This window comes from Ptychodera flava, chromosome 20 (assembly GCF_041260155.1).
Source record: "Ptychodera flava strain L36383 chromosome 20, AS_Pfla_20210202, whole genome shotgun sequence".
NCBI classification, from domain to species: domain Eukaryota; kingdom Metazoa; phylum Hemichordata; class Enteropneusta; family Ptychoderidae; genus Ptychodera; species Ptychodera flava.
Window position 1 is genome coordinate 7,052,512 of NC_091947.1, and position 23,553 is coordinate 7,076,064.

The following is a 23,553-nucleotide window of genomic DNA, read 5'->3' on the forward strand; positions in this document are numbered from 1 at the left end:
CCGTTTTGGTCAGATAGGTTACGAAATCTTGGCCCCAGACATACGAAAATTTCATGGGTCGAAACGTACGTTTACCAGGACGAATACTAAGTACCACTTTCCGACGAGCTCTATGAATGCAACGTTGTCAAACTTGGTATTTGCTGACATATTTGTACACAAATCAACCTTACCAGTAAAGTTTTTCTATTGGTAATCCATTTTCACTAAACCAATAAAAGTTCTGATAATTTAAGTTTCATCTTCGTGATGTAGTACAAGTTTCAGGCAGTACTTTTTATCTGCAAAGCAAACTAAACGTTTCCATTAATGGTCACTCGATATGGATTTAAAACATTGAAAGCTATGATGGGATGTATACCCCAGTTTTCCTCAGGACTAAACGTAATGACAGCACAATATCCCTCACGCGCATCACTCAACGGTGTAAAAATCACAGTACCATTGGAGGACACACTCTGGTTATTTACAGTGTTTACTCGACTTCTTTCACACGAGCTTGCTTCAGAACTTTACATGAAAACTGTAGTTTGTTATACCGCAAGAAAACAACTATTTGTCGAAAACGATTGATGTTGCATAATGTCAACAGCTTATTCGGCGTAATATACATGTACAAGGGATACAGATGAAAGTTTGGCTCTTCTGATTACCCAAAAACCTATGATATTACACAATATGATGTAAAGAGTGATATCTCATTAGCAAGACTAACCTATTGTAGGTAACCCTCAGACTTCCCCATAAAATGACCCAATATAGTATAGTTTTACTCATTGTAAAAACCATATGTAACAGGTACTACCATGAGCATATGAATGGGTAACGGCGCATTCGGCAGCTTCGAAAATAATTGCAGTCGGATTTCTATTACAGATATATTATTTTAATTAATACAGTGGACGACGGCTAGTAACTTCGTTTGTAAGTTCTAATGACTGTGTATACATGCACACATTTTATAACGGTCAATGGTATGACTCAAGCTGTGATTTTCACATGGATATATTTTTGAGAAAAGATATTAATGATCGCATTGATTCCATATGGTAAGTCACATGTTTGTTGTTGTAATTAATTGTCAACGATAATTCATTAGCCGGTTAATTGATCAGCAGGGAACAAAGTAACAATTCTTAAATTAATTTGTTTCAAAATACCCCCTCAACATGAACAACAATCCATTGCACTATGTGGACCAGATATCTCACTTAAGATGCTAACTTGAACAGCTATGTGCAGTGGTCTGGATTAATGCCGATTTTCAAGATTTCAAAAGCATCTGTCCTCTTTGCTACTACACATAACTTAATTCATCCATGTGTTGTGTTTACTTATTAGTGTTCTCGCATGAATATTTGATCACAGAAATAAGAGTAAACTTTTAAGACAGACAATGACATAAGGACAGACGTGATTGTGGGTGTGAATAATCAGCTTTGCAAACTTTGTTAGTAAGAAAACCTGTAAACAGTTGACGTTTCTGGAGGTAAACCCTCTAGCACCGTAGCCTACGGAGGCAACTGTTGACCTTAAAATTTTAGGAAAAAGGAAAACAACCCGTCTTGTTCCTGATAGTGAACAGCAGATCGCTTTCTAGAATATTTGCTTGCCCAGAAAGGGGCATTTGTGAGTGATCACAATATAACTCTGAATCGTGAGCAACTTCATGAGAGCTTAGAGTTTTCTGAAATTGTCAAAGTTTAGTGCCGGCAAAGTCACACTTTTCCGCGCATGCAAAGTCTATCTGCAGGCCTACATTTTAATCCTTCCGTTCAGAAATTAGCTATTCCATTTTAGTCAATCAGTGCTACCAAGCTCATTGTGCATAAGTCACTCAGTAAACCATCAAAAATGCCGTCAATAAGTGTAACTTTGCTACGTTTCCAGTGAGTCAGTCAGCCCTTCTGTCTCTGTCTCTTCCTTTCCTGTTCGCCTTTCTCGCCTTTTAACTCTCCCATGATCAAAAAACATACAAACAAACATAGCCTTGGCTATGTATAAGAGAAATACAGTAATGTAGTTGAACGTTACAAAGATAAACTGTAAAGAAACCTAAAGAAACAAAGAGTGAGAAGGAGTAGCCTGGATGAAATTCTTCATTGTCGACAAAAAGTATCGCACAGAATACCCAAAGAACGTAATACCGTTAGTTTAAACCCTAAAATGCAAGTATCGCTGGACAATGTTAGAAGTTTAGGTTTTCAAAGTGCTTTCATGTAGGATTTTTCCGACAAATTTCTTCGATGAGAAAAAGAACATTGAAATTTTAATTAATTTAATACTTAAATTTTGCGCATAGAAAATACAAGTATGACCATATGTTCCGCTATGTTTCGCCTTGCAGTACAACGATGTGCAGCACTATGGTGTATGGTGATGTAATTTTGTTATTACAGACGTAATCGTTATGACATCTAATTGCAGCTATCATTAACGCTGAATATGACACAATCCCCTCAGGTCTTGGAACAATATCACTTGATTCGAATATAACATACACCCGATTTATGACTATGAAGTATTATAGTGTCAGAAGAACATTATTATGACACATTACACAAACGGAAGGAATGATGGAAAAATCTGATCAGAAATAACGACAAAAACAAATTATCATTTTAAAGTTATTTTTTGTCTTTAATATGATTTCAAAACACGTTGACGATTCGACTTTCATGACATACATGTAAATTTGTCCAAGTAAATTACTGCATTGGAGTTACGTGTACCATTCATATCCGACCTGAAATAAAGCAACAGATATCTAATCAAATGATAGTTTCTCTTAATATTCGTATGAATATTTGAATTGAAAAGTTAGCTTTCCATTTACAACGTCATAATTGTCATACAGTCTATGTGAATAACAATGTTTATAGCATTGCTAACTTCAAAGGGAAAGATTAAGGACAGATGAGGTAGCAATGGTAATGCTCTTTCCCGTAATTGTTATTTAGACGTCTAAACATTACCTTTTTGAGAATCGTTCATGTGAATTTCTTTTCACAGATGTATCCATACGCAGTGTTACAGTTCATATCATACCACTGGCCATTGCTGTACCTGTGTAGTACTGCGCAGTCGTTAGTATTGCTACTGCTCGTGGACGGTCGTCCTTGTGCCCAATTGAAAAATGTTACCTGCAAAAAATAGCCAGTAGGTTATATTTATCTGAAGATCAAACTAACAGACAAGGAATGAGTGATATCAATTTATCTTTTACCTTGAAATTCCTATCGATAGCGAACTAATGTCTGTATGAAAATAATGTTATGTAAACAATATCGTGTAACTATTGCAGGATAAGAACATATCTTGAAGCTGACTAACTAAGCAACTGAAATACAATATTTGATTTTCGAAATCTTCAATTTTATGCATGCTAACTTTGGTTGACAATGGAGGCATGGAATGTTGTACGTTCCAAGCGAGTCAATGTGGTAAATAAATTTTTTACTATAACCCAAACGGGATTCGAACCCCCACACACTCACGGCAACATCGCCTAGCTACTAGGCCTCACACAAAACCAGTCGGCTACCGTTTCCAACCCAAAAGACTTGGTCACAGCAACCGACCTACATGTTACAATCCTGCTTTTTTCTTTAGGTATATCAAACAACTGTTTTCATTGCACTGCTAATGTAAACTCTGGTCATGTTACGCGAAACAAAATGTTTCAAAAACGATAAATCTCCTGATGCCGTTTACGTACCCGTGAGCCATCGTCCCATCTCCAGTAACCCTCAGTTGTGATGTCATTGAAACCGATCCACATGTATCCCTCAAGTCTGGCAATCTCTGAAAAAATGACATGTGTACTCAATTATTACTCAATATTTCCCTCTTAACAGTAACACTGTCCGAACAAGGCCAACGTCCAAATTTAGAGAGTGTTAATGTCATATTGCTAAAGGTAAAATTATGTATTGCACATGACTTACGAGCTATTTTGCCGCTTGTAGATGTATGAAGATGTCTCGGTGAGTTTAAATAGAAAGCACATTATTTCAATCGATTTAAATTTCCGATTGCATTAAAGGTCTGCAAGGTGTGAATTACACAGGTACATATGGAACAATAAGAGTACCATGTCAAATAACATGTCACTTCAAATTGTAAACAAAACCACGGAATGTCTTACTATTTCCAATCCGTCTTATTATAACAAAACTTTAGCAAAATATTTCGAAATAAGAGAGAATTGTTCATTGAGTATACTACACTTATATACATGTGATTTTGCTAAGTGTTTATTTTCCTCGGTCCTCTAAATCTCACAGGTTCGCATAACTCTTTACATGCCTCGACGTTTGCTCGTGTCTTATCTGCTGATATGCCTCACAAACACCAATTTGGTAATACTCTATCTCTGCTTTGTCCTTGCGTAACACTCGGTGACCTCTCACCTCTGATGAAAGCATCCTCAAAATTATCGTTGATGGTAACCAGTTTAGCGCCTTTCAAAGCACACTGCTGTTTGGCCGATGACCAGGAGTAGTGTTGACCCGAGTACACAAAGTAACAACTTTTACCCGGAACACATCGCCAACCGTGTGCTGTTCAATGAAGGAAAACCAAATGAATATGAAACACAATGTACAAAAAATTTAACAGCTTACGGCACACTGGTCCGATAACTAATACTGAAATAATCGTAATCATACCCATCCGTAATCCATAACACTAGGTCAAAATTCGTAATACACTGGTTATAAACATAGACACAAAACAGCACAGAACAGGCAGTAAAGACCATTACACACAACATAGTCAAATTCATGAAATAAAGATATATGGACCTCTGGCCAAAAGGCCAAGAAGTGATGTTACCATCGTGTCTATTTTTTGATATCATCCCTCGCACAGTAGAATTTTCTGGAAGCCTCCGTCTCGCAACAAAATTGTCATGAGTTGATGAGTGTTTGTGATAATCGCCAACATAAAGCAACAACCATACGAAAATGGGCAAACAGAAATCTTTATAGTTGTTGATATAACTTGATGATTACTTGTTACAGGGGAATAACTCATGAGACGTTAGTATGAAACCAGTGCAGAAGATCAATTATAACACCTCACTCATACAGCGTGCACTGCCATTGGTTAAACACGACTCACGTGACATGTAAAAGAACGTGATGATGCCCTTTGCGAACTTGATGATGCCCTCTGCATTTGATATTACATGGATGACGTCATTTTACTTACTGCGCATCCTTTCTGCGCGTAACAAATTGTCGTTCGCTTGTACTTGCAGAACACCAGTTCGCGAGATAAGGAGACGTGGCGTTTTCATCGCTGTAACGATGTCGCCCGGCCGACATCGTTGCAACACTTCAAACAGTGGCGGCGCTCTCACTTCCGTTTCACTTCTGCTCTTGTCAGTCTCTTGCTACATAAGCCTGAATATGAACGTATCCATATAATGTTAAAGGGACAAAGTCGGCCATTTCTCCATAAAGTTTGTTTAATGCAAGATACTACTTATATTGATTGACATGTTGAAAGATGCTGAATGAATGGGTGACCATGCATATAGGCCTATTAGACCCCGGTTTTAGACACGATACATGAAACCATGGTGACAATGAATTAATGGTCATGGCAATTAAATTATTTTTGCCATGGCTTCATTACAAATTAGTAAAATCACTGTTTAAATGTAAAATGAAGGCCCTATACTCAACGGTTTATATCACTTTGAATGTTAATCAAACGTAGTTTATCTTTTAGGTAAAATTCGTATTAAAATTACTGGACAAGCCCACTACTGAAAAACTCATCCATGCATTCGTTACCTCCCGGCAGACTGGACTATTGTATCACTCTGTTCTATGGTATTTCAAATGACCAACTAAATCGTCTGCAGTCTCTTCATAATGCAGCAGCCCGTCTAGTCACAGGTACACGTAAATATGACCACATCACTCCTGTTTTAATTGATTTACACTGGTTACCTGTGAAAGCGCGTATTAGTTAATAACTACTTTTAAGATTGTTAGTGGCGATCACCGCTTTATTTGAAATATTTAATTGACCTGTATGTAACGACAAGAAATCTACGATCTTCAAAGAAATTGCGTGTAACTCCTCCTCGCGGCTATTCTAATAAGCCTTACGGTCATAGAGCTTTTTCGGTACGTACTCCTTTTCTGTGGAATGCACTGCCTTCAGAAATTCGTTGCACCAGAAATGTTACATCTTTTAACAACAACAACTTTATTGTCTTCAGGCCTTCAGCCCAGATCAACACAGATAAAAGAATTACATAAACATTATAAACAGATTGCACCATTACGTAAATAATACCAAGGCTTCTTTCCCTAATTCAAAAGCTTGATAAGTATAAACTTTGCTAATATGACATATATTGTTACTCATGAAGAGTTTCGTTAATTTCGTAGACCTGGGTTTCTAATTTGCCAAATTCGGCAGAAACTGAATCCGTAGATTGTCAGTGGTAAAGATTACATTCGAACAGAAAATGAAATTCATCATCAATAGAAAGAGTATCACAGATTTCACACGAACGTTCTGATCGCTCTAAGTATTTACTACAACAAGTTTCAATCAATAGTTTGTGACTGGAACAACGTAACAGGGACTATGACAGTGCCTTTCGATATCTATTGATTTTAAATATAAAGTAAATAATTCTTAAATGATGGGTTGTGTTTGATTTGACAAAATAAGTGTAAACGACGTATTCGAGACATCCTCCCACCATTCATGTTGCCAGTTGTCCTTGACTCTGTTCAAAAAGGTGATAAAATTGTTTTGTTTATTACCAACACCTTGGCTGACTCACGCATGACCGAAGCCATACCTGAAGAGTGTATTTTGTAAATATGTCACAATGCTTAGCAATTCTACTATTCCGGCATAGACAGAAGTTTCACCCTCCATTCGATGCATCTAACATAGGTAAAAATAAATAGAGGGGTTCCTAATTCTCCAAGTACGGCAACAGTGGGAATGTTACGTTTTACACCAAGGAAACGTTTACAATAATTAGTGTACGGTCTCAATACATGTATACATTTGATATCCCCATAACTACAGTAGATACTCAAAGGCATGTTATAACATGCTAAAGAGCTTAGACGATGCAGGCCGAGAAACTTGGGCAACTCAGATCAGACATTTACTTTTTAGATATGGTTTTGGTATCGCCTGGATTGAGCAACAAATTGGCAATCCAGAATACTTTTTAAATATATTCACACTTAGAATTAAAGATTGTTACCGACAGGAATGGCATCAACAAATCACAGAGTCATCTAGATTAACATTGTATTGTGAATTTAAATCGCTACTAGAACCGGAAAGATATTTAAATATTTTAAGCCAGAAGTACAAATTTGTGTTATCAAATTTTCGCTGTTCTTGCCATAAACTAAATGTCGAGATCGGGCGTCATTTAAAGCTTCCATAACAGGAAAGAATGTGTGTTTATTGTAAAAATGCAAAAGATATAAGAGTTATTGAGACAGAGTTTCATTTTGTATTTATTTGTCCATTGTATGCAGACATTAGAGACGAATATATACCAATGTCACTGAGAATAAATCAATCACAGGACAAGCTGATTAGAATTTTATCTTCCCAAAATCCACAAGTTATTTGTCAATTTTCTAAGTATTTGTGGAATGCCTTTAAACGTCGTGATGAAATAGTTTCAGATTTGACAATTTAGCAGATATCTGTTATGACTCATTGAATATACTGAATTGTTGTTGTATCTTTATTGTCTACTGGATTATAACCATTCTTCCTTTTCCTCTCTCTGTCTGATTTTGTATATTTATACATTTTTTTTGTGTCCGGCTAGAAATTCACTGACCATCGATCATATTTAATGTATTTTGTAAATATTCTGTACGATGGGCCGAGGCCCTGTATTGAAATAAACTGAACTGAACTGATATCCCCATAACTCAGCATCATACAGCAAAATCGGAAGTATCATTATATCAAAACCTTAAAAATAAAGATTACAAGGGAGTTCTCTGAACTTTTTGGTAAAGCGATAATAAATACGGATTTCTTTGTTTGGTCTGCTAGAGTTTGGGGGGGGGGGGTCAATCATTACGTCTAGAAAATACAATGCCAAGATATTTATAATACGATACAACATAAACCTTTTCCCCTTTATAAAACCATTGTTCTGTCTTTTCAATATCCAACCATTTCTGAAGACAATGATTTTTGTTTGTGCAAGATTTACTTGTTTCATATTACTTTGATTTCCATTTATCAGCAAACAAATTGGGTAAAATTAGAAGTCTTTGTAGGCCTACTACTGTATCAGCAAACAGAGTTATATCATCCGCATATCCATATAGCAGATGAAAAATATCTTTCAACTCGTGTTATCTGAATGTCCATGTGACCCGCGTTTTCAACAATACTTTGTAGTTCATTTATGAAAACAGCGAACAAAAAAGGGGCTAAGGATACATCTCTGTCTTACTCCCATTGGACAATCAAAGTTTTCTGTGATATGCTGACCTGTCTACTAACATCATTATATATACTATTAAAAGCATTTACCTTGTACACCATTTGTAGGAGTAACGTAAATAACAGCGTATGGTTTACGGTATCAAATGCTTTAACAAAGTCAACAAAAATACAATAAAATCTTCCTCCTTTCCTGCAAAGATATTTCTTGACTATGGAATATAAAGTAAAAGTATTACATAAGGTTGAATATCCTCTTTTGAAACCTGTTTGGCACTCTGACAGTTTTCCTTCTGCCTCGGCCCATTCGTTAATATTTCATTCAAAATAATGGTAAATAATTTACTAAAGTTGCTTAAAGGCACTATTGGCGATCCCTGGGATCGTCTTTGTTCTAGTCTGTAGGAGGATTATGGAGGTTTGATAGCCCTTTGTTTTCTTTTGAAATTGTAATCTGGTGTGTAAATTTTCTGATGAGACAATCTGGTGCCAACAAAGGCCTTTAAAAGCGTGATACCTCTATAATTATTTACATTTAAGTGTGCCCTGAATTATAAAGTGGATCGATAACACCCGTAGTCCACTCCTCTGAAAAACTACCGGAATTAAAGATTAAATGAAAAAGTCTAACAAGGTATGATAGGAGGACATCCTCAGTAGCTTTGAAAAATTCAGCCGGCATTCCATCAAAACCCGGTGTTTTCCTGGTTTCTGAATAGCTTTGTGAATTTTGTCTGCTGTAATAATACTATCTAATATTGAATTATATTCACTATAGGTGTCGTCCATAGATAAATCAGGAGCTATAGTGTCATCCGACAAAGATGAAATACTTTTTTAAATACTCAAACCACTCATTTGCCGAGATTTCAGGGCTTAAACACTTTGTACTCAATGATTTAAACTTATCACTATAGGAAATATTGCGAGAAAGTGACGCTTGACCAGTGAGCTGCGAGAATGCACTCTTTGGTGAGAATAAAGTATGATAACAGATTCTCACCAGTGAGACTGTAAATTCTCACCGAGTACGGTGAGAATGGTAATTTTCACGGTGAGAATGTATAATACTTATTTGCTGGTGAGAATCAAGCAGACTCGCTGTTTACCGGTGAGAATTAATCAGACTCGCCGTTCATCGGTGAGAATCAACCAGACTCGCTGTTCACTTTATAAGTGAACAGCGAGTCACTGATAAAGTGAACAGCGAGTCTGGCTGATTCTCACCAGTGAACAGCGAGTCTACTTGATTCTCACCAGTGAATGGTGAGTCTGGTTGATTCTCACCGAGGGACGGTGAGTCTGGTTGATTCTCACTAGTGAATGATGAGTATGATACATTCTCACCACGCATGCCTGGTGAGAATTTCCAGTCTCACCGGTGAGAATCTGTTATCATACTTTATTCTCACCACGGAGTGTATTTCTCGCAGCTCAAGTTCTCACTGACTGCGGTGAGAATAACAAGAGATTCTCACCAATTGCGAGAAAGCGTCATTTTCTCTCTCCAGTCTCGCAATGTTTTCCTATAGTGTATCCGACAATGTTTTGCTATATCTATCACCTTCCTTCAGTAATGATAATTTAATGTTATCGTGATACTCTTGTTTCTTTTGCATACACAAAGCTTTGAATTTCGAAGTTACGAAGATTTTTTGTTTTTCACAGACTTCAGCTGTTGGTCAAACCGGCCATGGGGCATGTGTACTGATGAATATTGGTGAATTTCGTTTCATTTCTTCAGCAGCACATTCAAAAATATCACATATATACGTATACAGCTAGAAATATCAGAAATATCAAATGCAAAACGTACATTATCCCACATTTCTGAGGCACTCATGCGCTCAATAAAAATATATCTTTCAGTTAATTTTCATTTAAATTTGACAGCCTTTCGTGTACCCTCATATTCATTTACAGAGGGCTTTTGAAGACTAGGAATACACATATTCACTTCAATGTTTGATACAATCGGTAAAATGATCGGACAGATCAATATCAATAACTGAAAAATATGTTACAGGTCTAAATAAATCAGTAGAGATGATTAAATAATCAACAGTGCTGCACCCATTATTTGAGATACATGTACACTCTCCAGGAATGTCTGGTTCGAAACTTCCGTTGACGATATGAATATCAAATATTTTACAAAGTGATAAAAAAGACTTACCAAAGTTATTGATGACTTAATTTGTCTTTTGTTTGCGTGGAAAGGTAAACGTATCACAGGAATATGATTCCAATGGTAAATAATCAATAGAATCATCTAAAATATTGCAATCCTCAGAAGAGGTTCTTGCATTAAATCTCCTGTTAAAATTTCATTTACATCTGGATAATCAGACAATATATCTGACATTCACTCTTCGAGGAGCACTATTCCGTTTACGTCAAGTAAACTATGGTATATAGTCGAGTATTCTGGTGCAGTGTAAACACAAAGTAAACAATATATCTGTAGATGATTTAAAATGAAAGAAATCATTGTAAAACAGTAGTACAATACATCTTGCAAATTGCATTTCAATTGAGTGACCCGTCTACAATATTATTACTAACATAGACAGCAACTCCCCCGCCCTGCGCCCTCGTTTACAACGTTTTACTCTGGCATATTAAAACCAACGTAACCAGGAATACATATATGGCATTTCATCAGATCCACTAAGCCAGGTCTCTACAAATCCAAGGATATTGTGATTTGCAATTGTTGATTGAAACTCATCTGTGAAAACCTTAGCCCTCGTATTTTAAGTGTCAGTGTCTTCAAAACATTAGTCGAAATATCAACAGCAGTATTAGAATGGTTTTCACAGATACAAGATTTAAAGTAGACTTCCTTATCATTTTTTATTTTATTACACTTTAGACCTTGGCCTAGACCCTATTTTGATCTACCTTTTGGTTTGATATCATCGTTAACATTGTATCATGTACAAACACTCTACCTTCGATAATAATTCTATCATATAAAGAAAGCCTACATCGTTGGTTGTTTGCCGGGCTTGTCTAACAAATTTCGATGTTCTTTCTAATGTTACGAACACGGATAGAGAAATCTTCAGCAACAGGGTATTGTGTTTCAGAGTCTTTGCATTTCCGTGCAGCTGTTAACACCTGTTCCTTCTGCTTAAAATTGTACACTTGGCAATGATTGGTCGCGGAAGGGAAGGGGTATTAAGCCGATGAGGACGTTCAAATTCAATTCAATTCAATTCAATTCATTTTATTACCTTTTTTTAAATCTTGACAAGTTCATTATTACAAAACTGAAAATAGGCAAAAGGCAAATATGGATACAGAAAAATAGCTGGGGCTTTCACTTTCTCCTCACTATCATCCCAGCTTTCTTTACCGTTTGCCGGCTCAGGAACTCCATAAATAATGAAATCATTGCGTTTTAATTGCGATGTAGTACAGTCGGCTTCAGATTCGAGTTTAAACATCGTGTTCGTAGTTGTTCAGTTTCATTCCTGAGTAATTTAACATGTTCACATTCCCGCTGTAGCTCTGACCTGACCTCTCTCATTTCAGCTTCAATTTGTCCTATTTTGTTATTTATTTCATGAGAAAGGATTCTATTTGACCGGAGATAGTCAATTTCATAGTACCAAGTTCATCCATAATATCTTTTATTGTATCATCATTTTCTCCGGTTTTGCCGCTGTCAGTGTTCAATTCTTCAAGCGATATCGAGCGACCGCACAGTACTCGCACCCTGGTAGACATTGTCTCTGTAATTTTAGGCTGTTTTGGCTTAGTTGACTATGGCCCGGGATTAGATTCTATATCGCCACTTAAATTAGTAATTATCGGAGACACACATATAAGGCACACGTGAGGGCGTCAGGCAGTGGCTCAGTTCACGTTTGAAATGACCAGACAAGCCGTCACTCATATCAAACTATATTCTGACCGCAACAAAGCTTCAAACGCCAGTTTGTCTTGTAACGCTCTTGCTAGGCCAGAACATTTGATTTTGATTTGATTTATTTAAAAATAATAACCACACAATACAAACAAGGAAAAGGACAAAGAAGAAAGTTTTGGGATAACACAGAAAAGTTAAAAACTTATTTCCACTGTGGTCCCACGAAAAGCAAATTCACAAGCAATTGCAAATCGGCAAGACAACAATTAATAAAAACAAAATCATTTGCTCACGTTGAGTCATTGCTTCATAAAAATACTTCTTTAACTTTATTTTAAAGAGAGAATTTGAAGTAATACTCAGTATATTTTTTGGAAATTTGTTCCATTCAACACTATAGCTGTATATACAAAACTATTCTGATAAACACCGAGCCCCTCCTTGAATAATAATAAATAGGGTCCGGATCTTGTACTATGGATATGACTGTTAAAAAAAATTATCTGACAAATATACATGGTACATAAAAAGGCAAACTGAGAAAATTATTAACCGTACCGTCTGAAAGAGCAGCACCAATGACGAGCAGGGTCGAGACAACTATCGTTGTACAGGCAAATCGATAGCCCAATTCCATTGTTGCAGATCACTGGACCATAGGGTTATACGCAGACGGTAGAGTTACCAGTTTCCATGATGAGCTTATTGGTTGAGAAAATCAACCGATACGGTAACGCCAGGCAGTTAGCGTATTCCAATCCTATGTAATTTCCTTTTCCTTAGACACAAACTTGAGGCAATTTTGTTCAGAAAGAGGGGAGGCCTGTACTTCTCAAGAGTTATGGAATTCAGTCAACACGATGCACACCCTTTGAAGGCTCGACGTGCAATCTTTACATCTTTTAAACTGTTGTTGAAGACACATGTTTTTATTAAATTTTATTCGTAATTATAGTTTTAGCTGTCATGTTTCTGAATCCTTTAAAAAGTTGTATTCAGCGCACTGAGACGTTTGTGGAGTGTTTTAAGAATATCATCATCATTATCATTATTATTATTATTATTATTATTATTATTATTATTATTATTTACCTTCTGAAATTTAATGTCTATACATCAATATATATATATATATATATATAATATATATATATATATATATATATATATATATATATATATATATATATATATATATATATATATATATACACACACATGTATACTTGAGATGTACAGATAGCTCCCAGTGTTGTTCGTAGCGTGGTTTGGTAAGAGCGGATGAATAAAATTGCACACATCTACTGATCTGCATCTTCAACCTGATGAAGTCCTACTTTTAGGACGAAACGTTATCAAAATTACCAACAGAATAAACAGAAAATATACAAGTAGATCAGTAGACGTGTGCAATTTTATTCATCCGCTATATATATATTATATAATATATATATATATATATATATATATAGAGAGAGAGAGAGAGAGAGAGAGAGAGAGAGAGAGAGAGAGAGAGAGAGAGAGAGAGTTTTATTGTATTTAATGATGACGATTTTACTCACGATCACTGCATAAAAACAAATCTTTGATTCATTGAGATATTTAACAGATAAATGTGACTTGCGAACAAACTTAACAATTTACAATTGTTCTTTTTCGGAACCCATTCGAAAGTAATTTCGCCTACTATACAGTCAGGTAAAATATTTTCAATTTTAGCGTCCGCTAGAAAACCAGCAGGATTCTGAGATCGGGAAAATGACACTTGAATTTACGCTCGTTAACCATGTATACATTATATGGGTCAAAGTTGTGTGATCGTGGGTCAAAGATGGTGCTAGAGTAAAAAACGGGGAGTGTGTGAATATTTATCCGAGTACGTGTGATGAGATGAAAGGGGATGTAAAAAAGTTGCAGTTGAATACTTTTTCTACAGGAGGCGACTTAAGGGGTGCGGGGGATTAAACATTTTCGCTTTTTTGGGCAGCGCACATCACGTACTCAAATTTCTTTCTACAGACTACCCTTCCTCTGTCCTGTGATGTAATAAAATAAATTTTGGGACAATATTTCTTGTTTCGTGAGGGAGGATGGGATTTCAAAAGTAATGCAAAATGGGAACTTTTATATGTTGTTTTAGTTTTGTCAAGCAATATTAAAACAGTCAGAGACTTTCATAGTTAATAAACTGTCATGAATATATCACGCAACTTCAATAATGATACTTTCCTATAGTTTTATCTACATAGCACAAGTTTTCCAGTAGTCTTAAACATAAATTAACCCTTTAACATATCAGTAAGACTGTGACCTTAATTTAGTCAGTCATTGCGACTAAACGTATTGAAAAATGCATGTCCTGGTCTATCACTCAGTATTTATACCTAAATTTTTTACTTTAAAAAGGGCAGGGAGAAGCATAGCCTTGATAGTTGTATAGCTGCTGCAATGAAAATATGCAACTTTCTTCAATTTTGTTATAAGTGCCAATTACCTGAAAACACCATTCAATTTGTATCCACATCTCAAAAACACTGAACCAGATGTGATTTCAGTATGCTTGATTTTACTCCCACTTTCATGCATGTCACTGCCTACAGAGTATCCAATGAGTTTCAGATAGTATTAAGTCTACAACCTTCACACCCACTATTCAGACTTAAATTTTTAAAATAAGATTGCATGTTATACATATACATGTTTTGTTGGTGAGCTTAAATACTATGCATTTCAACATGCTTTTGGTTATATTCATGAATACTGCAGGGATCGAGGCTAGAGGCATGCATTCAGGGGAGGGGGAATCTGAAAATTTCAGTTCAGAAGAGCTGGAATGGGGACATGAAGGGTTTACTCTGAGTCTAAGGGAGGGGCTACTTAAAGTACTTTTTTACATACTTTTTTGTATAGTTTGGTACGCAGGTAATTAAATAAGAACATTTTTACATACTCTTCCCATTCTAATGTCAGTAAAAAGTAAGCACAATATAAAACCATTGCATCTCATTTCATGACTTTTTATTTAAAACAATCTCCTAATCTCATGATGCCATTGAATTTTCACAAGCAAAACAACAAGTAGACCTCGTCACAGGACACCAAGCTGCAACTGATGACATTTTTTAAATATTTGCATACGATATATCAAATACTGTTTCTTGCTGTCATGTTCAAACACACAACATTCAGTTTGTTAACAAAGCCTGTATATTTAAAATATAGGTGATAATTAAACTGGAGTCAACAATGAAAGTCATTTGTAAATGATGCAAATCTATACACATTCACAGGTTGTGTTTGCAAGCTTAATACTGGAGTGTTCAACATGCAGTAGAATAGGAACGCACTTTATTAACTTAACAATGGTATTGTTCACATTTTCAAAGTTAATATTTCTACTGCCTATGGGTAGTGACAGAGATAGCTCTGACTTTTAAGAGTTGAAGAACTCCCAATGTGGGTCATGTGACTGACGCTCATGACATTGACTGCTTTCATACAAAATATCAGGCCAGAGATTAACACATGGAAGATTGTTTTATAAATAATGCCATTTAAAACATGCCATTTAAAACATAATGAATACACTGCATTTGACTTTCGGGCTATAAAAAAAGTCTTAACTTCGTCGATTAGCTGGCCAATCCTGGTAAACTTAAGGTTCATCAATTATTACACATTCATCTGATCATATCATATAAAAATACCGTCAATGACAGTGTGCTCATATTTGGTCCGTCAAGATATATTTTAACCAGAAAAAACAGTAATGACAAAAGTAAATAAGTCTGAAACTTTAGGTACTGGAGGTCAACTTTAGGAACAGGCTTAGCAGAGGAATGTTTTAACACAGTCCTTCATGCTTTCAGCAGGTCTGTCAATATGTATCAGTTCGTGAACAATGACAGGAAATGACTTGAGGTCAGTGGAGTAGGCTGTTTAAGTCACTGCCACGACTCCTACACATAATAAGTACACTGGATACAAATAGGTTAAAGGTTATAGAAGCTCTGACTGAGATGTGTAGGCTGGTTAAGTTAATACCACTACTCCTGAACATTTGCAAGATTTCCCCTTTTTCTAACCTCATTTGCATATTTTTGACACTGACATGTTCATTTAAACAACAGAACATCTAAACCCTGGGTCTACCCGTACACCAAATACTAAGATGGTAGGTCAGCAGTTTGGGAGCTTTTGCATCGGACTTTTGAAACAAATTACAAAGCTATCAGACAAGCAATTTTGAGAACACGTTTTCTTGACCAAAACTGACAAGTGACCCCATAAAGCATACCAAGAGGATAGTAGTAATGTTCTTAATCTGCATCACCAGACTCCTGACAGAGAAACCATACTTTGTTATTTATTTTAAGGCACTTAATTTTTCTGTCTGTCGGCAGAGCATGTCTGCATCTTTCAATGAGATTCTTTATTTTTTGCTCATGTGTTTACACACGTGAGCATATGTCGCAGCGATGTCTGTGTGTCTGTGTGTCTGTCTGTCTGTCTGTTGGTCCGATATCTCAAAAATGGCTCATAAGATCAGAATCAAATCTGGTACATATATTCAGTTAGTAAATGGCAAGAACTGATTAGTTTTTGGTGGGTGTGGCTTGCATACTTTTTGCTCATTTGCATAATTAATGATTTTAGAAAAAAACGGATATACATTAAAACGACTACACACAATTTTATGAGATTTGCTACAAATGTTGATCACACCAAGATATATCAGCAGTGGGAACCATTAAGGGGTGACATGAAAGATAAATGCTAATTTGCATATTTAATGAACTTTCCTAACTAGGGATATATGTCTGATTTGACTTGATCAAAATTAACCAAACTTGGTATGTATATTAAAGATACTATGATTTAACATTATTGAAAGTCATTAAGCGTTTTAACTTCAGCCAATTCCTAATTTGCATATTTCATGAACTTTGTTAATTAGGGATATATATTTGAAATGACTGGACCAAAGTTGATGAAACTTGCTACATGTATTGAAGCCACTATGATACAACACTTTTGAAAGTCATTAAGCATTTTACGTCAGCCAATTCCGGAATTTGCATATTTAATGAACTTTCCCAATTAGGGATTATTGATAACTGAATGATATTGAATTCTTTGTAGTTGTTGAAACTTGCTATATACATCAAAGATACTGTGATATAACATTATTGAAAGTCAAAAGACATTTTTACTTCAGCCAAAACCTAATTGAATATTAAATGAATTTTCATAATCAGGGATAGTTATCTGAATTGACGCGATCAAAATTGATGAAACTTGCTATGTACATTAAAGACACTATAATACAACATTATTGAAAGTCATTAAGCATTTTCTCTTCAGCCAATTCCTAATTTGCATATTTAATGATCTTTCCTAATTAGAGATATATATCAGAATTGACTCGACCAAAGTTGACAAAGTTTGCTACACATATTACAGATACCATGATACAGCATTATTGACAATCATTAAGCATTTTTACTTAAGCTAATTCCTAATTTACATATTTAATTAACTTTGCTTATTAGGGATATATACGGGATTTACTTGATCAAAGTTGGCAAAACATGCTATGTACATTGATGATTATACCAGGTACTAGGTTAAAACAATATCGAAAGTCATTTCACATTTTCATGTCAGCTAATTTATAATTTGCATATCTAATGAGCTTTCACAGCTTGGCATATATGGCTTGAAGGACTTGGCCAACAGTAATTACACTTGCTATATAAAGTGGTGATACAATAAGAGCAGTCAAATAACTTTAATATTTTTATTTCAGCTAATTACATATTTGTATACTTCAAGACCTTTTAGAATTAATCGGCGGTGATTATTGTTCATTATGTTGATCATAATAATTTCAATGAAGTTGCAAACATGTGGCAACGGTTCAAATTTACACATAACTGCAATATATAATGAAACACGTGAGCATTTACAGTTCATATCTGGTTTGATACAAGAAATGTAATGGCTTCTTTATATAGGATTTCCGTCATGTACTGTGGAACAAATCTGTAAAAAATCAGAAAATTTACAGGATGTATCATTAATGTGTTCGTTTGAGGATTGGTGAAAAATATCAATCAATCATTACATCAAAGCCGCACATTTTTACATGGTTTTACGACTTATCCGGACACCCAAGTTTCTATATCATCAGCGAAGTTGCTGGGTAATTAGCAAGTTTGGTGTCCGGATAAGTTGTAAAACCACAGTTCAAGATGCATGAGAAACCACACACAACCTGTTTCGAAATGTGAGAAAAATGTTCAGGGACTGCAGCTCTTTCTTGTGTTGGTCATGTTACTAGGGTACACATTTGTTTCGCCTTTGCTTAACTCTGAATTAACACATTCTTGCCTGCCAGAGCATATTTGTGTGATGCTACTCAGCATTCACTCTTACTTTACTCAGATACATTAACAATGAGTTCATTGTCATTAACCAGTGGTTGTAAGTGACTGTTTACAACTTGTGACATGTACTACATAGAATGAGCCACAATCTTCAGTTGATATTGTATGTGACTTTAGTTCTATTCCCTGATCTGAGTCAGTGTAATTATTCAACTTTCAAGAAAGCAAAATCACAGTCGCCTTTTACTATATCTAAATATGCAACATTGTCACAAAGATCAAATATTTGCCTTTTCACCATCCTGAGATGACAGAAAAATTTTTTTAAACCTTTTTAAACAATTTTTACGCCAGGAAAACTTACAGAGCGGTGAATTTAACCCTGGTTGATATCTTTAAATTGTGCTCAACTAAAAACTAAGTAAGATATAAAAAATCTGAGACACAATTTGGAAGAGCGTTGTGACAGCTTGCATTCCAGCAAGTTTGAGTCAGATATTTTTAAGTATTGAGACAAAACATGGGTAAAACCGATTTTTGAAAGGTTATGCAAATTACCTGCCATGTGATAGTTATGTAAACAATGGTACATGGGACACTGTGGTTACCAAAATCTTACCCTATATCTTGGCCTTCAGAAAATGTATAATTTAAAGGGGTTCTGAGCTTATTAACTATCAGAGAATTGTTAGATTAACTAGGTCAATTTCTTGTCTTGGAACCTTAATGCTCTCTCTCGAGTTCAAAAGGTGTATATGGCCAAGCATACAGCATTGTAACAAGATGGCTAACGTGAGTGCTGTCATACTTTCATACTGCCTGTTGCTGTCAACAACTTTTTTGTAATTCACTTTCAGTGATTTTATCTTGCTCTGGAACTGAGTGTTTGAAGTAAGAATATATTGAATAAACTCCAAAAAGAACACTTTAATTTGAAAAGAGACAGGGGCATGGCTTTTGCAACTATAATGCCCATTCTCTCAAAAACAATAAAATCAGTCTCCGAAGCCAACCTTTGTGTACATTCCAGTCATATATATTCTAGATAAGTTCAATAGAGTGTTTGAAGTAAGAATATATATAAGAAAATCCAAAACCAACACTCTAATTTGAAAGGAGACAGGGGCTTGGCTTTTGCAACTATAATGCCCATTCTCTCAAAAACAATAAAATCCGTCTCCGAAGCCAACCTTTGTGTACATTCCAGTCATATATATTCTAGATAAGTTCAATAGAGTGTTTGAAGTAGAATATTTGAAGTAAGAATATATTGAAGCAAACTCCAAACAGAACACTCTATTTTCAAAGGAGACAGGGGCATGGCTTTTGCAACTATAATGCCCATTCTCTCATAAACAATAAAATCAGTCTCCGAAGCCAACCTTTGTGTACATTCCAGTCATATATATTCTAGATAAGTTCAATAGAGTGTTTGAAGTATGAATATATTGAAGCAAACTCCAAACAGAACACTCTATTTTCAAAGGAGACAGGGGCATGGCTTTTGCAACTATAATGCCCATTCTCTCAAAAACAATAAAATCAGTCTCCGAAGCCAACCTTTGTGTACATTCCAGTCATATATATTCTAGATAAGTTCAATAGAGTGTTTGAAGTAAGAATATATATAAGAAAATCCAAAACCAACACTCTAATTTGAAAGGAGACAGGGGCAATGCTTTTGCAACTATAATGCCCATTCTCTCAAAAACAATAAAATCAGTCTCCGAAGCCCACCTTTGTGTACATTCCAGTCATATATATTCTAGATAAGTTCAATAGAGTGTTTGAAGTAAGAATATATTGAATAAACTCCAAAACCAACACTCTAATTTGAAAGGAGACAGGGGCAATGCTTTTGCAACTATAATGCCCATTCTCTCAAAAACAATAAAATCCGTCACCGAAGCAAACCTTTGTGTACATTCCAGTCATATATATTCTAGATAAGTTCAATAGAGTGTTTGAAGTAAGAATATATATAAGAAAATCCAAAACCAACACTCTAATTTGAAAGGAGACAGGGGCATGGCTTTTGCAACTATAATGCCCATTCTCTCAAAAACAATAAAATCCGATCTCCGAAGCCAACCTTTGTGTACATTCCAGTCATATATATTCTAGATAAGTTAAATAGAGTGTTTGAAGTAAGAATATATTGAAACAAACACCAAACAGAACACTCTATTTTCAAAGGAGACAGGGGCATGGCTTTTGCAACTATAATGCCCATTCTCTCAAAAACAATAAAATCCGTCTCCGAAGCCAACCTTTGTGTACATTCCAGTCATATATATTCTAGATAAGTTCAATAGAGTGTTTGAAGTAAGAATATATTGAATAAACTCCAAGAACAACACTCTAATTTTGAAAGGAGACAGGGGCATGGCTTTTGCAACTATAATGCCCATTCTCTCATAAACAATAAAATCCGTCTCCGAAGCCAACCTTTGTGTACATTCCAGTCATATATATTCTAGATAAGTTCAATAGAGTGTTTGAAGTAAGAATATATTGAATAAACTCCAAAAAGAACACTTTAATTTGAAAAGAGACAGGGGCATGGCTTTTGCAACTATAATGCCCATTCTCTCATAAACAATAAAATCCGTCTCCGAAGCCAACCTTTGTGTACATTCCAGTCATATATATTCTAGATAAGTTCAATAGAGTGTTTGAAGTAAGAATATATTGAATAAACTCCAAAAAGAACACTTTAACTTGAAAAGAGACGGGGGCATGGCTTTTGCAACTATAATGCCCATTCTCTCATAAACAATAAAATCAGTCTCCGAAGCCAACCTTTGTGTACATTCCAGTCATATATATTCCAGATAAATTCAATAGAGTGTTTGAAGTAAGAATATATTGAAGCAAACTCCAAACAGAACACTCTATTTTCAAAGGAGACAGGGGCATGGCTTTTGCAACTATAATGCCCATTCTCTCAAAAACAATAAAATCCGTCTCCCAAGCCAACCTTTGTGTACATTCCAGTCATATATATTCTAGATTAGTTCAATAGAGTGTTTGAAGTAAGAATATATATAAGAAAATCCAAAACCAATACTCTAATTTGAAAGGAGACAGGGGCATGGCTTTTGCAACTATAATGACCCATTCTCTCAAAAACAATAAAATCAGTCTCCGAAGCCAACCTTTGTGTACATTCCAGTCATATATATTCTAGATAAGTTCAATAGAGTGTTTGAAGTAAGAATACATATAAGAAAATCCAAAAAGAATAGTCTATTTTCAAAGGAGACAGGGGCATGGCTTTTGCAACTATAATGACCCATTCTCTCAAAAAACAATGAAATCAGTCTCCGAAGCCAACCTTTGTGTACATTCCAGTCATATAAAATCTAGATAAGTTCAATAGAGTGTTTGAAGTAAGAATATATTGAATAAACTCCAAAAAGAATAGTCTATTTTGAAAGGAGACAGGGGCATGGCTTTTGCAACTATAATGACCCATTCTCTCATAAACAATAAAATCAGTCTCCGAAGCCAACCTTTGTGTACATTCCAGTCATATATATTCTAGATAAGTTCAATAGAGTGTTTGAAGTATGATTATATTGAAGCAAACTCCAAACAGAACACTCTATTTTCAAAGGAGACAGGGGCATGGCTTTTGCAACTATAATGCCCATTCTCTCAAAAACAATAAAATCCGTCTCCCAAGCCAACCTTTGTGTACATTCCAGTCATATATATTCTAGATTAGTTCAATAGAGTGTTTGAAGTAAGAATATATATAAGAAAATCAAAAACCAATACTCTAATTTGAAAGGAGACAGGGGCTTGGCTTTTGCAACTATAATGACCCATTCTCTCAAAACCAATAAAATCAGTCTCCGAAGCCAACCTTTGCGTACATTCCAGTCATATATATTCTAGATAGGTTTAATAGAGTGTTTGAAGTAAGAATATATTGAATAAACTCCAAAAACAACACTCTAATTTGAAAGGAGACAGGGGCATGGCTTTTGCAACTATAATGCCCATTCTCTCAAAAACAATAAAATCAGTCTCCGAAGCCAACTTTGTGTACATTCCAGTCATATATATTCTAGATAAGTTCAATAGAGTGTTTGAAGTAAGAATATATTGAATAAACTCCAAACAGAACACTCTATTTTCAAAGGAGACAGGGGCATGGCTTTTGCAACTATAATGCCCATTCTCTCAAAAACAATAAAATCAGTCTCCGAAGCCAACCTTTGTGTACATTCCAGTCATATATATTCTAGATAAGTTCAATTGAGTGTTTGAAGTTAGAATATATTGAAAAAATTCCAAAAACTAGAGATGTTTACCAGAATGTTTGAAGTAAGAATATATAAGAAAATCTAAAAACAACACTCTAATTAGAAAAGAGACAGGGGTATGGCTCTTGCAACTTATAGTGGCCCATTCTCTCAAAAACAATAAAATCTGTCTCCCAAGCCAACCTTTGTCCATATTCCTATCATTTGTATACTAGAGATGTTTACCAGAATGTTTGAAGTAAGAATATGTAAGAAAATCTAAAACAACACATTAATTAGTAAAGGGTATGGCTCTTGCAACTTATAGTGGCCCATTCTCTCAAAAACAATAAAATCTGTCTCCCAAGCCCATTATTGTTTACATTCCTGTCATTTGTATCCTGGATAAGTTCAATTGAGTGTTTGAAGTTAGAATATATTGAAAAAATTCCAAAAACAACACTTTATTTTGAAAAGAGAAAGAGGTATGGCTCTAGCAACTATAATGGCCCAGTCTCTCAAAAACAACAGAATATGTCTCCGAAGCCCACTTTTGTCAACATTC

At 35.3% G+C, this 23,553-nt stretch overlaps 1 protein-coding gene across 2 annotated transcripts in view; it reads right to left on the reverse strand.

The window, feature by feature from the left end:
* LOC139119889 (perlucin-like protein) overlaps positions 1-23,553 on the reverse strand; it is a 47,243-nt gene that overhangs the window by 21,041 nt on the left and 2,649 nt on the right. The window contains exons 2-5 of one of the 2 annotated variants that reach the window (XM_070683825.1): positions 4,413-4,562; positions 3,719-3,804; positions 2,976-3,143; positions 2,614-2,746 (exon numbers count right to left, since the gene is read on the reverse strand). In XM_070683825.1, the coding sequence (XP_070539926.1) occupies positions 2,991-3,143; positions 3,719-3,804; positions 4,413-4,562 (389 nt within the window). In that variant the 3' untranslated portion in view covers positions 2,614-2,746; positions 2,976-2,990. Of the gene's footprint in view, positions 1-2,613; positions 2,747-2,975; positions 3,144-3,718; positions 3,805-4,412; positions 4,563-23,553 lie in introns of those variants that run through there. The other variant, XM_070683826.1, reaches the window with a different exon arrangement.